The sequence below is a fragment of the Schistocerca gregaria genome, chromosome 2 (genome assembly GCF_023897955.1).
Source record: "Schistocerca gregaria isolate iqSchGreg1 chromosome 2, iqSchGreg1.2, whole genome shotgun sequence".
NCBI lineage: Eukaryota > Metazoa > Arthropoda > Insecta > Orthoptera > Acrididae > Schistocerca > Schistocerca gregaria.
Window position 1 is genome coordinate 39,676,061 of NC_064921.1, and position 15,569 is coordinate 39,691,629.

The 15,569-nt window shown below is 37.2% G+C and overlaps 1 protein-coding gene across 2 annotated transcripts in view; it reads right to left on the bottom strand.

The window, feature by feature from the left end:
- The window catches only part of LOC126336278 (phospholipid-transporting ATPase ABCA3), a 639,220-nt gene that overhangs the window by 293,524 nt on the left and 330,127 nt on the right, over positions 1 to 15,569 (bottom strand). For both annotated transcript variants that reach the window (XM_049999794.1, XM_049999793.1), the window contains exon 16: positions 6,936 to 7,024. In XM_049999794.1, the coding sequence (XP_049855751.1) occupies positions 6,936 to 7,024 (89 nt within the window). The remainder of the gene's footprint in view (positions 1 to 6,935; positions 7,025 to 15,569) is intronic.

A 15,569-nucleotide genomic window follows, 5' to 3' on the forward strand; every position in this document is an offset into this window, starting at 1 on the left:
CTCCTTTGGTTCCATCAGATGCAGCAGAAATGTGGGCCAGAGTAAACACTATTAATTAGCAGTGATCTGCAGTTAATAAAATGGTCTCACTGTGTTTGGTCAGTGTTTTAGATAAGTTAACCATGACACTTCAAGTTTGACACTCAAGTTCGTTGTGTTTCGATGGTCTCTTGTGGACAACCTTCATTGTTGTTTGGAACAAAGTACTATAAGTTTGTTTGACAGTTTGACTTATACAAAGTTGGATACATTGAAGACTTACAGGATCCAGAAATTTGAGGGTGAGAAGTACTAGTTGCAAATTGTTTCCACGCTGGTCTTCATATCGCGGAGGGGAAACTGAAGCCAACTGAAGCTGGTGAAAGTCAAATAGTTTGGAATGACTTACATATGAAGGCAATACTCATGCTGTCTGCTATTAGTGCAGTGTGTCATGACGTCCATAAATGCAACAGAAATGTGGACCACAGTCAACACTATTCATTAGCAGTGATCTGCAGTTAATAAAATGGTCTTGAGGCAGAAAATTTTTTATCACAGAAAGTTGCCAACAGACACAATCATACAACATATAAGTCAAGTTGAATCTTAAGTACAAGCACTAGCTGGAGAGAAACTGACAAAATGGGTACAACTTTGGGAAGTCTGGCAGCAAAATTTGGAATGTGTTTGACCACATGGGACTTGTGATCTGAAGCTCAATGAACTATTGATAATCTGACTTCAATCTTATTGAAACAAGGACAAAAGCTTTTAGAATATGAGGAAAAGTCAACAGCCTTTGCAGCAGTTATGTGGACAAAACAAGCAAGTACAGTTCAAAGAATCACAATTCGTCTAACATTGTCAGTAGAAAACACACTGAATGTTATTGGACATTTCAAATCTGAGTGCAGAAAACTTTTAGCAAAACTTGAAACAAAGACTGATAATTCTGAGCACCTGGCTTTGAGTGCAGAACAAGCTGATGCTTTTGCTCCAGGTTGCAAAAATATTTGGTTAGCCAACAGCGTTGTGTCAAAACATGTGACATCACCTGAAGGTTGGTTCAACACTTTCACGTCAATTCAATCTCGTGGCTCAAACTGGAGATGACTCGATTGTTGAAGCAGAAAGCATTGGATCCATTGATGTATTATCATCAGTTGAGGGGAAAATGGCAACCTCACACTTTGGAATATACATTATGTATTCTTAAGCTAAAGAAACACTTATTCCCAGTGGGTCTAGTTGCAGCAGAAATTAATATGGAAAATCAGTGTTACCAAATGTTGTTTGAATATCCAATTGTATGACTACTGCTTCTTTGAATCCCATAATGATCTGGCAAGAGAGACTTGGACACAACCATTTCAGCGGTCTGAAGAATATGGCTGACATAAACTTAAATTCTGGTTTAAAAAAGAATAAAGAGAAAGATCTTCATTGTGACTCATGTGAGTACCGCAAGATGAAGATAAAATTGTTTAAGTCAAATTTCAAATAAAGATCAAAAGTTTCTGTTTTGATTTGAGTGGATGGATGAGAAAATCATCTCCTGTAGGTGCCTATTTGTATATAGTGTTCAAAGATTATTGCACTTCGTACAGAGTTTTGTATTTTCTTAAAAGCAAACATGATATTTCCCTATGGTATTGGAATTTCAGAGACTGACTGAAAGACAAGCTGGAAACAAAATCAGAGTTTTAAGAAGTGACAATGGAACCATGTACATAACTAAGCAATTTGAGGATTATTTCAAGTAAAATGGAATAATACAAGAGAATACATGTCTCTATATACCACAGCAGAATGGCCAAATTGATCAAGAAAACAGATCCATTGTTGGGTGGGCACAAACTATGTTATTGAATAGAGGCTTATCTCACAAACTGTGTGCAGAGGTAGTATGTCAACAACCATGTAAAGCAAATAATACTGTTACATCGCTTGAAAAATGGTTTGTATCATCAGCATATGTACACATTCCTGACCAATCTTCATAAAAATGGGGTAGTAAATGGAAGACACTGATCACATTTTGCTACAATGGATGTAGTACCAATTATCATCTTTACAATCCCGAGTCACAGAAAATTACAATCTATTACAAATGTACTACTTAAACATGGAACAAAAAGATATGCTGAATTTTTCTTAGGTGACAATCCTGCAGAAGATGGTCAAGAGAAATCTAAAGAAGATGATACTAGTGCACAAGCCAAAGAAAATGAAAGGCTGGATCTGCGAGATTGATCTAATCTGAGAGTACGTGCTCATTTTTGGGCCCAAGAAATTGCCTGTTTTTCTAGTATATTAGAACCTCAAACATTTAAAGAAATGATGACACCACAAGAGTCATCCAAGTGGAAGCAAGCACTTTAAGAGGAAATGGTGTGTTTGAAGAAGACCAAAACTTGGGATCTGGTACTATTACCACACAATCATAGGCAGCTAGATGTAAATGGGTGTATTGTGTGAATCAGAATTGATCACATCAGAGCTAGATTATGTGTGAAAGGCTGTTCACAATGAGAAGGCAACAATTGTAAAGAGACGATCTCTCTTGTGGTTCTATATGACCCAGAGTTTTAGTAGCCATAACAGCTTCACGAGATATGTAAATCAGGCCATTTCTGCATTCCCTAATGGCGATTTGAAAATAAATAGTTTACATGAAGCAACCAAAGGGTTTGTTTTAGAAGACTCATATATATCGTTTGCACATTTAGTATTACACGCAACTGAGGAAGACAGGATCACAAAAGTTGAAGATAAATGTTTAGCAGCCTTTCTGTTATGTTTGTATGCGACTCAGCATCTTCACTAGTAGCAGTGTATCCTTTTCATAATGTTATATGATTTCATCCTCAATTATCCATTGTTTTGTGTTCTTTTCTTTCTTTGTGTAATAGTCATTTCCAGTTGTACACTTTTCCTTTAAAGAGTAAATATTTCCTTTCACCCCTTTACATGTGATGAGAATCAATGGCTACCAGCCGATTGTTATGTATTGCACACTAAAAAATAAAAATAAAAAAAATCTTTACATGTGACCAAACTCCAAAGTTTGTCTCAATGTTTTACAGTGTTTTTCTACATGTCAATAAACATCATTTTTACCTCCTGAAGCAAGCAACCTGGTCTTGCTGAGCTATTGCTTTTGTGTCTCGTTGTAATTCAAATACCAACAGGTGTAAGTCAACAGAAAAGTCTGTACATAGTTGAACGGTTTGACACTATCAATTGCTACCTAGCCTTTTTGATCTTTGGTCTTACAAATGTCCTGGCACCTGAATATATTTTCTCTCTTTGTTAATATAATGTTGCATTCACAACAGCAGCACATTCCCCAGAAAACACACATGATCATTTATGATGCTTCAGCAGTGGATTTATGTCAGCTATACCACCTAATAGACCAAGAAACTGTGTAAAACTGTCACAAGTAAATAAGAAAACATATTTTGACAGTATTAAATGTGCATACAAATGGTTCCCATATTCAACCTTCATCCTCATAACTGTTGACACAAAATTAACACACTGGACTGGCATCTGTGTGGAGGTGGATTCAGATCCCCTTCCAGCGATCCAAGAATTCTATGGTTTCCTTAAACAGATTACGCCAACTGCTGACATGGTTCCTTCTTCTTTCCCCCAGCCTTGCCCAGAGTGAGTACGTGCTGCATCTCACTTGACTTCATTGTCTACAGGATATAAGCACATATTTTCCTTTCTTTTCGTGATGCCTAAAGACATTCTTAACTATTACTGAGTACTCTGTATGTCACTGTTAATCTGCCACCCTGAAAAATTTTGCGCCCTATAATCTGTGTCAAATTTTACACTTTTCTCCATTCTTTATTTTACATCATGTTCCCAATGTAAACTATCTGATATTTCAAAAATTAGTGATCATAATGGATGGGCAAATGACTTTTATTGCCAGTTTCATTACTTATTGTTTTTTCCCAAATCTTCAGTTACATGACATTGATTTTCTATACAGTTTGTCATTATTTACAATCATTTCAATAAGTCTTGAGCTGTAAGATACATATCAAGACTGTTTCAGTTGAAAATGTAAGGAAGCGTCCTGGGACCTCTGCTGCTCCTGATCTATATAAATGACATGGGTGACAATCTGAGCAGTTGTCATACGTTGTTCACAGATAATGCTGTAATTTACCATCTAGTAAGGTCATCCGAAGACCAGTATCAGTTGCAAAGCAATTTAGAAAAGATTGCTGTATGGTGTGGCAGGTGGCAGTTGACGCAAAATAACGAAAAGTGTGAGGTGATCCACATGAGTTCCAAAAGAAATCTGTTGGAATTCGATTACTTGATAAATAGTACAATTCTCAAGGCTGTCAATTCAACTAAGTACCTGGGTGTTAAAATTACGAATAACTTCAATTGGAAAGACCACATAGATAATATTGTGGGGAAGGCGAGCCAAAGGTTGCGTTTCATTGGCAGGACACTTGGAAGATGCAACAAGTCCACTAAAGAGACAGCTTACACTACACTCGTTCGTCCTCTGTTAGAATACTGCTGCGCGGCGTGGGATCCTTACCAAGTGGGGATTGACGGAGGACATCAAAAGGGTGCAAAAAAGGGCAGCTCGGTTTGTATTATCACGTAATAGGGGAGACAGTGTGGCAGATATTATATTCGAGTTGGGATGGAAGTCATTAAAGCAAAGACCGGAAATATTTTGTTGAGCCCAACCTACATAGGTAGGAACGATCATCAAAATAAAATAAGAGAAATCAGAGCTCAAACAGAAAGGTTTAGGTGTTCGTTTTTCCCATGCGCTGTTAGGGAGTGAAATGGTAGAGAGATAGTATGATTATAGTTCGATGAACCCTCTGGCAAGCACTTAAATATGAGTTGCAGAGTAGTCATGTAAATGTAAACAAGTATAGATTGCTCAACTTGAAAACAACTCACAGAAGAAGAGACAAATAAAACAATGAAACCCAGAGTCAAAGCCACCAAGTTTACAGGAGATTAAAGAGATAATTCAGTCACTGAAAAATAACAAAGAATCAGGAGAAGACCAAATCATCGCAGAGTTATGGAAAAATGCAGGAGAAAATCTTATTGCAAAACTCAAAGAAATTAGAGGTGAAATCTGGAAAAATGAAAAAATCCCCACAGATTGGAAGACAGCAATCAGACAGCCTCTGTACAAAAAAGAAAGTAAAACAGACCCCAACAACTGTTGTGGAATGTCTTTATCATCAATAACATACAAAATTCTATCTAAAGCCCTACTAAACTGAGCAGACCCTCAGCTGGATTCAAAACTAGGAGAAGGTGGATTCAGAAAAGGTCGATCATGCGTAGAAAAAAATCCTTAACTTGAAAAACTTGATAGTACTTCAAACAAAAGTTATGACATCACAGTTGTCGACTTTAAAAAAGCATATGACAGTACAGACTGAGAAGTGTTATCAGAATTTGGACTAGATCAAAAGACAATAAACATCATAAAAGAAACACTCATGGAGACCAAATCCAAAGTACAATTTATGGGATAATAGAGCACGGAATTTGAAATAGACCCAGTAGTATGACAAGAGGATGGACTGTCCCCAGTGTTCTTCTATTGTGCTCTCGAAAAAGTTGTTCAAGAATGGAGAAAAGCAGGTGCACCAGCACACAGACTGGGACCAACACGTAAAGCCATAGAATTAGACTGTTTAGCATCTGCTGACGACATGGCACTGACCGCACAAGACATTACCGATGCACAGAAACAGCTAGAATTATTACAAGACCAGACAGCAAAAATATGATTAGAAATTTTATTTGAAAAAACAAAATTTATGACTGACATCAAAGATACACCTTCCGATCTCGAAATTGGTAATAACTACATCCCTCGAGTAAAAGAATTTAAATACTTAGGTGAATGGATTACAGAAAATTTTAATGAAAAGAAATCTGTCAGATCAAGAGTGCAGAAAATGGAGACAGCATTTCAGTTAACAAAAAATGTTTACAGCAAAAAGTCTCTCGTGGAACTGCAAAATACGACACTACACAACAGTAAATAAACCCGAAGCTCTCTACACATCTGGGACACTAAATGTTCAACACAGAACACTAAAAGGGGAATCAGAAGTGAAAGAACATAAAATAATGAGGAAAATCCTATTACCAAGAACTAAAGACGGTATGTATTATCCAAAACCCAATGCAGAAATATATAAAAATATCTCCAAAATAACAGACACAATGTGCATGAGAAGAATCCAATTCATGGGGTATTATAAAGAATGGACTCAAACATGTTAACACACAAAGTCCATACATTTTTAAAGAACAAGACTGAACTGGTACAAACAGACAGAAAAAGATTTGAGAGAATTAGGGTCTCCAAATCTAAATGGCAGAAATGAAATCAGAAAAATCAAATCACAAACACACAGGGTTTTAAGGAAGAAGAGAGAGAAACTAACTGACATATGTGGACTGTGCAATGAAAACTAGGCCATTCGTTGCATATGAAGGAATACTGGGCACAAAGGAAGGCCAACAAGTGTTGATTATTCATGGTCCTAAGTGATCCATCTGCGAAGAAGAAGAAAGAAGTTTTTCCACATTTTTTTCTGAACTGCATCTATATGTGTAAAAAGAATATAGAAATGATGCTTGCATCAGGTAAGCTCAAGGACTGCATGCACTGAACACTAGTGTTTAGTTTACAAAGTATATATTTGAGGAAAATTAAACTCTGTTCAAAATAATAACATCATTACAGGCAGAATGAAAACTTTTCATTCTTTGTGCCTGACCACTTATGAAAAAAACATTAACATAGCTACATCACATATGTATGAAGGAGATTTCTATTCTAAATGTTTTATATCTCTTAATTATATATTAATGACTTCTGTAATTCTGTTAATGAAAAATAATAACATTTATCTTTGGAGCCATACCTGGAACTTCCGTAACAGAGCTGTTTAAAGATTTTTCATTACTTGCATGATGATCTTTTAGCACGTTTACCTCTTGATCTTTGCCAACTCTAGAAAATAGAAAATTATTACATAGATCTGAAACCAACTCATTAAATATTAAGAATAGTTAATTGTAGGCTAATGATAAAGAAAGAGCAGTTCAAAATGAAAATACACTGGCTCAGCCAAGCTACGTTACAGGTGACACACCTCCCTCTATTTGAACTTGGTAGTACGAGTTGTAGGAAAATATGGAGTCATGGGTGTAAATACATATATTTTGTTAGAGAAATTACAAAATTTAGCAGTATAACAAAATACAATAACCTGTCCAATGAAAAAGATATAAAATTCTCTATAGATGAATTACCAAGGAATGACACAGCTTTAGTTTGTTTGCGTAACCAGTACTAAGTGTTTTTCATAGTCATACGGGGAAATTTTTGGAAGAAAGTAACTGTCTCGAGAACAATATAATTGTATGCAGTGACTTCAATATTGATTTCCTGAAATCCAAGAATTTTAAAATTGGAATTATAGGTTTGATTCAGTTGTTCAACATAAGTCAGTTAGTTACATGTTTCATGGATCATTTTGCATGTCGTTATGATGTGGAACGAGTCATTTTACATTCATGGCACAAATTAATTTGTACATGCAGTTACTTTCTGAACATTTCTAAGTTTTTTTTCCAAAAAGAAAAAGGATTTACAAATGTAAGTTAGTAATTCCTACCCACCACCTTTTACACATTAAATTAATAGAAATTATTCTACACAATAACAGGAGTTGTCAAGGAGAAACTACCTCAGTTTGTTATCAAATTTTACTTTGCTATCTGTCAGACATTTTATATCACTGGGTAAGTGATCAAAAATGTTTATTGCAGAATTGTGCACCCCTTAATTTGTGACAACCTTACTGTGGAGTAACAAATGTCATTTTTCCTTACAGTATTGTAATTATGTACCTCACTGTTCCTTTCGAACTTCAGTGGATTACTTACAACAAACTGCATGGGTGAAGCAGTAGCCAGAATGCCCAACTCCTTCGACACATGCCTACAAAATGATTGAGCACCGCCTGCCATTCTTACAGAACATCTGTGCGCAATGAAAACTCTCTTAAAGATTAGTTACTGAAGAACACTATCCCATATGACATTATTGCAAGAATAAATGCAAAATATGTCAGCTTACTTATTTGTCTCTCCCCAAGATTTGCAATGGCTGTAAGCACAAACTTGGCTGAACTAAGTTGTTTTAGGAATTCCAAAATGTGTTTTTCTTTTTTCAATAGATTCTCATCAATACAGTTCCCAAAGAATTTTGGAGTTTCCACTCTATTTATTGTTTCCTCACCATGCATTACACTTATCACTGGTGTATTACTTCTAGATGAGCAGAACTCAATATGTTGTGCCCTGTTTTTTTTGATACTTCTAAGAACTTTGTTTACCATTTCTTCTGTTTCTGTATGTATGCTTGGATTGATTACAATACTAGTGTCATCCAGAAAAAGAACTAACTCTGCTTGTTGTACAGTAGATGGAAGATCATGTACATTTATGAGGAACAGTAGTGAACCTATGATTGAACCTTGGGAAGCTCCATAGATTATTTCTCTCCAGTAAGATTTATGTTCCTGGGCTATATTGCCTGAATTACTAATTACAACTTTCTGCATTTGTTTGGTTACATATGACATTATCCTTTGGTTGGCTATACCATCAGTTCCATAAAACATCAATTTATCAAGGAGAATATTGTGATTCACACAGCTAATTGCCTTAGAGATGTCGCAGAAAATACCAGCCAGCACTGTTTTATTATTTAATGTTTGTAAAATCTGGTAACTGAACATGTAAATGGCATTCTCAGTAGAGAAACCTTTCCGAAACCCAAACTGTGATTTGCAAAGGACACTATTGCTGCTAAGGTCAGTTACTATTCTAAAATACATCATCTTCTCAAAAATGTTGGAGAATGATGTCAGTAGTGAAACAGGTCAGTAGTTACTGACATCGCTCTTATCATCTTTCTTAAAGAGGGGTTTAACAATCATGTATTTTAGTCTCTCTGCAAAAATAGCTTCAGTTAGTGATGTACTTCATCTTTCAGGTAAGACTGGACTTATTACATGGGAACAAATTTCCTAGTTTTCTACCAGAAATACCATGCAAACCAGATGAGCTTTTATTTTTGAGAGAATGTATAATTTTCTTAATTTCAGATGGAGAAGTTGGTGATACATTCATGTGACTGAAATTTATGAAAGTTACATTTTCAACATACTGTTGTGATTTTTCTCTTGAACTGTTCCACCCTAAGCTTTCTACAATATTTAAAAAATGATTATTAAATACATTTGACACCTGTGACTCATCATTCATACCCCTTCCATTCAGTTCAATAGTGATGTTATCTTGCTCTGTGGCTGGTTGTCCTGTCTGTCACTTCACTACATTCCATATGGCCTTATGTCGGTTGGCAGAAGTACTGATCTCTGACATTATGTGCATGTTCTTTGATTTTTTAATAACTTTTCTTGGTAATTGTGAGTAGTTTTTGTAGTTTGCAACTACACATTTTTCTGTTTTACAAGGTACTTTCATCTCTCTAGTGATCCATGGTTTTTTACATGGCTGTTTATGTAGTGTCCCTTCTGATGATTTTCTGCTTTTAGATAATGATATGAATTTATCACGGAGTAGATTAAATTTTATGTTAGCATTTAGTTCATTATAAATTAGATCCCATGTCGTATCCTGTAAACTATTGTTAAAAACATTTGTCCTGGACTCAGTAGTTATTCTTAATGATTTCCACTGAGAACTATCCATACTGTAAGGTGCTCTGTTATTTATCGTAACTACCTGTGCTTTATGATCACAGAGAGCATTTGCTACCACCTATTTTTTTTTTTTTTTTTTTTTTATTCTGAGCTTCATCAAAGAAAGACTTCTGCTTTTCCTATGTAATTAGTACATGAGTAAGCTACTTTAGTGTAATTTTTTATACTGTATGTAACTTGCCCAACCGTACAGTTATATGGTGCTTAGACTGGCACAGGATGTCTTATCTTTTCAGAGCTATCTAAATTTTCCAGACAAGAAGCTCTTCTGCCTTGTTGCTCAATCTGCTAATATTTTGATAAAACAAGTTAGCCTTACTTTTCTGTGCATTATCAACCATTTTGTGGGGCTCTTCTGTTACTTTCACATCTTTCAAAACAGGCTGGCTGAATTCTGATTCTAACTAAAAAAAAGTGTCCGTCTGACACCGTAACCACATTTATCTTGCTATGTGTACTGGTGGCCCTCGTGTAATATCAGCAAGAAGTGCAGCCACCTTATCTTCCCCTCTTCTATTCAGGTGCAGGTCATGTCTACTATATTCCCATCCTCCAATTGTAGCAGTGTTTACCCAGGCCTGGTCATGGCGCTGCAGGACCTCCACAAAAGTCAAATTTCTGTGTCTACTTGCTACTACTATTTCATCTAGGTCACTCCTAATGCTGTAATTACTGTTCTTACCCAGCTGTTTCCTTCTCCTCAAACTATAAATCCTGATCCTATTTGGCAAAACCTTTGCACAAATTCCCTATGTCCTCTGACATCTGGCTAAGGCTAGAATTTGGTTTCACAATACTTGTCAACCTGGTACCCTGTCCCTAAATTGTCCTGCACCATCTGGCCTACACCCCTCACAAGACTCTTTTCTTCCTACTCTCTTTTGGTACTGACCTAAATTGAGTTTCTTTCCTAGAAGTCTGCTGCACCCTACTGTGACCTTCAGTTTGATGAACCCCCCTCCCAATATCTTTTTCCTACTTCACCCTGTTGTTGTTGTGGTCTTCAGTCCTGACACTGGTTTGATGCAGCTCTCCATGCTACTCTAACCTGTGCAAGCTTCTTCATCTCCCAGTGCCTACTGCAACCTACATCCTTTCTGAATCTGCTTAGTGTATTCATCTCTTGGTCTCCCTCTACAGTTTTTACCCTCCATACTGCCCTCCAATGCTAAATTTGTGATCGCTTGATGCCTCACGACATGTCCTACCAACCAATCCCTTCTTCTAGTCATGTTGTGCCACAAACTTCTCTTCTCCCCAATCCTATTCAATACCTCCTCATTAGTTACGTGATCTACCCACCAAATCTTCAACATTCTTCTGTAGCACCACATCTCGAAAGCTTCTATTCTCTTCCTGTCCAAACTATTTATCACCCATGTTTCACTTCCATACATGGCTACATTCCATACAAATACTTTCAGAAACGACTTCCTGACACTTAATTCTATACTGAATCATGTCCTCTTGAGTAGTCCCTGCCCAGAGATCCGAACGGCCGACTATTTTACCTCCAGAATATTTTACCCAAGAGGACGCCATCATCATTATCCATACAGTAAAGCTGCATGCCCTCGGGAAAAATTACAGCTGTAGTTTTCCCTTGCTTTCAGCCGTTCGCAGTACCAGCACAGCAAGGCCGTTTTGGTTAGTGTTACAAGGCCATATCAGTCAATCGTCCAGACTGTTGCCCCTGCAACTACTGAAAAGGCTGCTGCCCCTCTTCAGGAACCATATGTTTGTCTGGCCTCTCAACAGATACCCCTCCGTTGTGGTTGCACCTACAGTACGGCTATCTGTATCGTTGAGGCACGCAAGCCTCCCCACCAACGGCAAGGTCCATGGTTCAAATTTTGTGTGATCTAATTCAGGCTGAAGAGCACCACTTTTTGCCTCCTGCTCAGCAATTCTCGTGTCTTTTTTGCAAAGCCCACAGTTCCATGGAAGAGCCTCACTGAGTTTCCATTCAGTTCCCCACTACAGTCACCCCATTGAAATTCCAGCCCACAGTCAGCACATACCACTCTTTAGTATATTATGGCAACATTCACAATTATCAAGCATTCCACCACAGATTACACATTAAAATTGAATTAAATCACTTAACACACTTTCCACTACAGCAGTTTTTGTTACTTATGAGGAGCAAAAATTAGGTCTACAGTTTAGAGCTTCAGATGCACTTCATATCGTAAAAAGTTATTTATTTCCACTTACAACAAGAACTCAGCACTCACTCAACTGCAGTATCCGTTAAATGATCTTAATCCTGACAGAATGTAACTTTTTTTTACGAAAACTACATGTAAATTACCGATTAGTGCAAAAGATTCTAAATCAAACAAATTAAGATTGACTCTACTTTCTGGAAATATGAAATTAACAGTGAATGGACATGCTCAAATTGGAAAGAAAAAACAGAATAATTAAGCAAGATTATCTGAGTTAATTGTGCCAAAAAGGAGATAAATACACTGCTACAATCCGACCTCATAATCTTTTTGTATTTTCTGGACCAGTACTTAAAAGAAAGTGATACTTTTGATAGTAAGCTTAAAAATGCACTGATAATATGTATCTAATGAGTAATTTGTACTAAACAAATTGTTATTACAATCTAAATAACTTATCTTTATGAGAGTGTAAAGATGTCTAGTGTGGCACAGGGCTGCCAATCCTAACTGTAATTGAACCAGCAGGGAAAACAGCAAATTCCTGTAGCTATCACTGACCAGATTTTGATAAATACACATTAACATGCCTATAACCCACATGTGCTAAACACAGGTATTGGTGATCTCTTAGCTCAAATGCTTATAATGGATGTTGCAGCAGATTCAAAACTCCATGGAATGAGAAGTGCTTGAAGGAATTTCAAAACTGAAAATGAGGAACAGTTTTGTTCTCTTGAAGGGAGCAAAGTGGAATGATGTTTACAACTGTAATAGTACCCATGACAAATATGGTAAGTTTGTGCTCACATTTTAAGTATATTTTTAAACAGCATTTCTCAAGAAAACATATACATTTAACTCCATCAATAAAATAAATGAATGAATACACAAGGGTTTGACAAAATAGACATGTCATGAAGAAATGAGAGGAGATTGTATGAATACTCCAACTTGTCTATTTTAAAAGATACAAACAAATACTGATATTTTATTAAAAAAAAAAAAAAAAAACCCCTAGAAAATGATAAACTAAATTTTTCATTCTAGGAATAAAACTGAGGCATCCTGTTAAGTTATAAAAGGAGAAGGAAGTGCAAGATAAGCTAATCACAGTAATACAGGACTGATTCAAAATAACAATGATGTCGGGAAAGGATAGATTGATACTCACAGTAAAGATGACATGTCAAGTTGCAGACAGATACAACAAAAAGACTGATATGTAATTAGCTTTTGGCCAAAGCCTCCTTCAGAATAGAACCCCCCCCCACACACACATATTCACAAAAATGAGCACACATTATGCATACGTGACCGCTATCTCTGGCAGCTACATTCAGAATGCAACCGCCATATTGAACGAATGCAGTTAACTGGAGTGGGGCAGGGAAGAGGAAGTCATAGCATGGAACAGGTAGGAGGAAAAGAAGAGCACTCTCCAGTGAAGCATGCAGGTACTAGATGGAGGAAGCACAGCATAATGAGACTGTCAGGTGCAATGTAGCTGAAAAGGAAAGAAGCGGGAAAGAGGAATCAGCGAGCGGATGCATTGGCAGAGCAGCAGATGATGAGTGTGAGGGGACACAAATAGGAAAGAGGTGACAAGAGAGAGGGGGTGGAAACCGTCAGGCGGATGGTGTCGGGACAGTAGGTTACCGTAGGTCAAGGACGGGATAATTTTGTGAGTGGTAAATGTGTTATTGGGATAACTGCCTTCGGCAAAGTTCAGAAAAGTTGGTGGTGGAGAGGAGGCTCCAGATGGCCCAGGTTGTGAGGCAGCCATTGACATTATGAACAGTAGAATAAAACTGAGGAAATTGCAAAAAGGTAGCTATTTCAGCCAAACTGAGAGAGCCAATGGTTGAGATTTTCAGAGGAAGCTTCAGACAATGGTTTGAAACAGTGGATAGAAATAAACTAGACCTAGGTCACTTTGAGATATGAAGGCAGCAGAGTATAGCTTCAGACAATGGTTTGAAACAGTGTATAGAAATACACTAGAACTAGGTCACTTTGAAATATGAAGGCAGCAGAGCATGCAGTAGCTCAAACGTTGATGCCTAGTAGAGATTCTTGGGTCAGCAGTTGAAAGGGAATAAAGACATATAAAAATTGAGATTTGCAGAAAGTGCAAAATGGCTAACCAGGATTGGATGGAGGCAGTAGAAACATGCATAAGCAGGGGACAGGTAGATGCAACCCATACGTAACTTAAAGAAACTTTCACAAAAAAGAGAAGCAGCTGTAACAAATAACAAGATCTCAAATGGCCATCCATTTCTAAGCAAAGAAGGGAATGCTGGGAGATGGAAGGAATATATAAAAGGGCTATACAAAGGAAATAAACTTGAAGACAAGATTATAGAAACAGAAGAGGAAATAGATGACAAGGTGGGAGATATGATACTATGAGAAGAATCTGACAGAGCACTGAAAGACCACAGTAGAAACAATGCCCTTGGAGTAGATGCCATTCCCTCAGAATTATTAAGATCCTAGGGAAAACCAGCCATGACGGACAAAACTACTCCACTTGATGTGTAAGCTATGTGAGACACAGGAAATACCCTGAGACTCTAAGAAGAATGTAATAATTGCAGTTCCAAAAGAGGCAGGTGGTGACAGGTTGAATTGTGGCAAACTATAAGGTTAGTAAGCCATGACTGGAAAATACTAACACAAATTATTTACAGAAGAGTGGAAAAACTGGTAGAAGTTCACCTTGGTGAAGATCAGTTTGTGTTCCATAGAAATATAGGAACACGCGAGATAATACTATCCCTACAATTTATTGTAGAAGATAGGTTAAGGAAAGGTAGACCTTTGTTTGTAGCATTTGAAGATTTAGAGAAAAGATTTTTACATTGTTGAGTGAAATCCATCAATCACAACCACTATTCATTGTACTCATTGCTGAGTGTCGTGACCCCACAAACTGAGTGTCTCCATCCCAGACAGTTAGCAGCTTGCTGAAGAGCTAGAATGGAGAAATGTTTGATTTGATACATTCACTTGTTCACTGCCCCCCCCCCCCCCCCCCCACTTCTCCTCAGTTTTGTGTCCTCACTTTCCTTTTGTGATTATTTTCTCTAGATAATCAACAGGCTGTGATTGTCTCTGACCTTAAGGGTTCACAACCATAATGTAATATGGAAACACCACAGTTTCAACAAGTCAGATCATTACTGCTCCATTCTGACAGATCTTGGTAGGCTTCTTCATAGCTACTCACCATAGCACAATTTGTCTTATTACCTCATCTTCACAGTTTGTCATGTTGCAGCTGGTTGCTTTGAGATAGGTCAGAAAATGCATGACTTCCAGTTTCTTTAATTGCCCTGTGTTCCCTGACTGATTATCATGAATGTTGGCTTGCTAGGATTGGTGTCTAATCCCTATGATATACTGATGTCCCTTAATTCTTTCAGTAGCTTCATCTTCACTGCTGGGTAAAAGCATGGCGGTGTCAGCAAATTGGAGGTTGTTAATAGTTGTTCCACCAATTGGGATTTAGTGCGACCATCAAGGGTTTTTCTAATGACATGTTCAGCATAGATGTTGTACAGTTGGAGAGGTATGACACAAC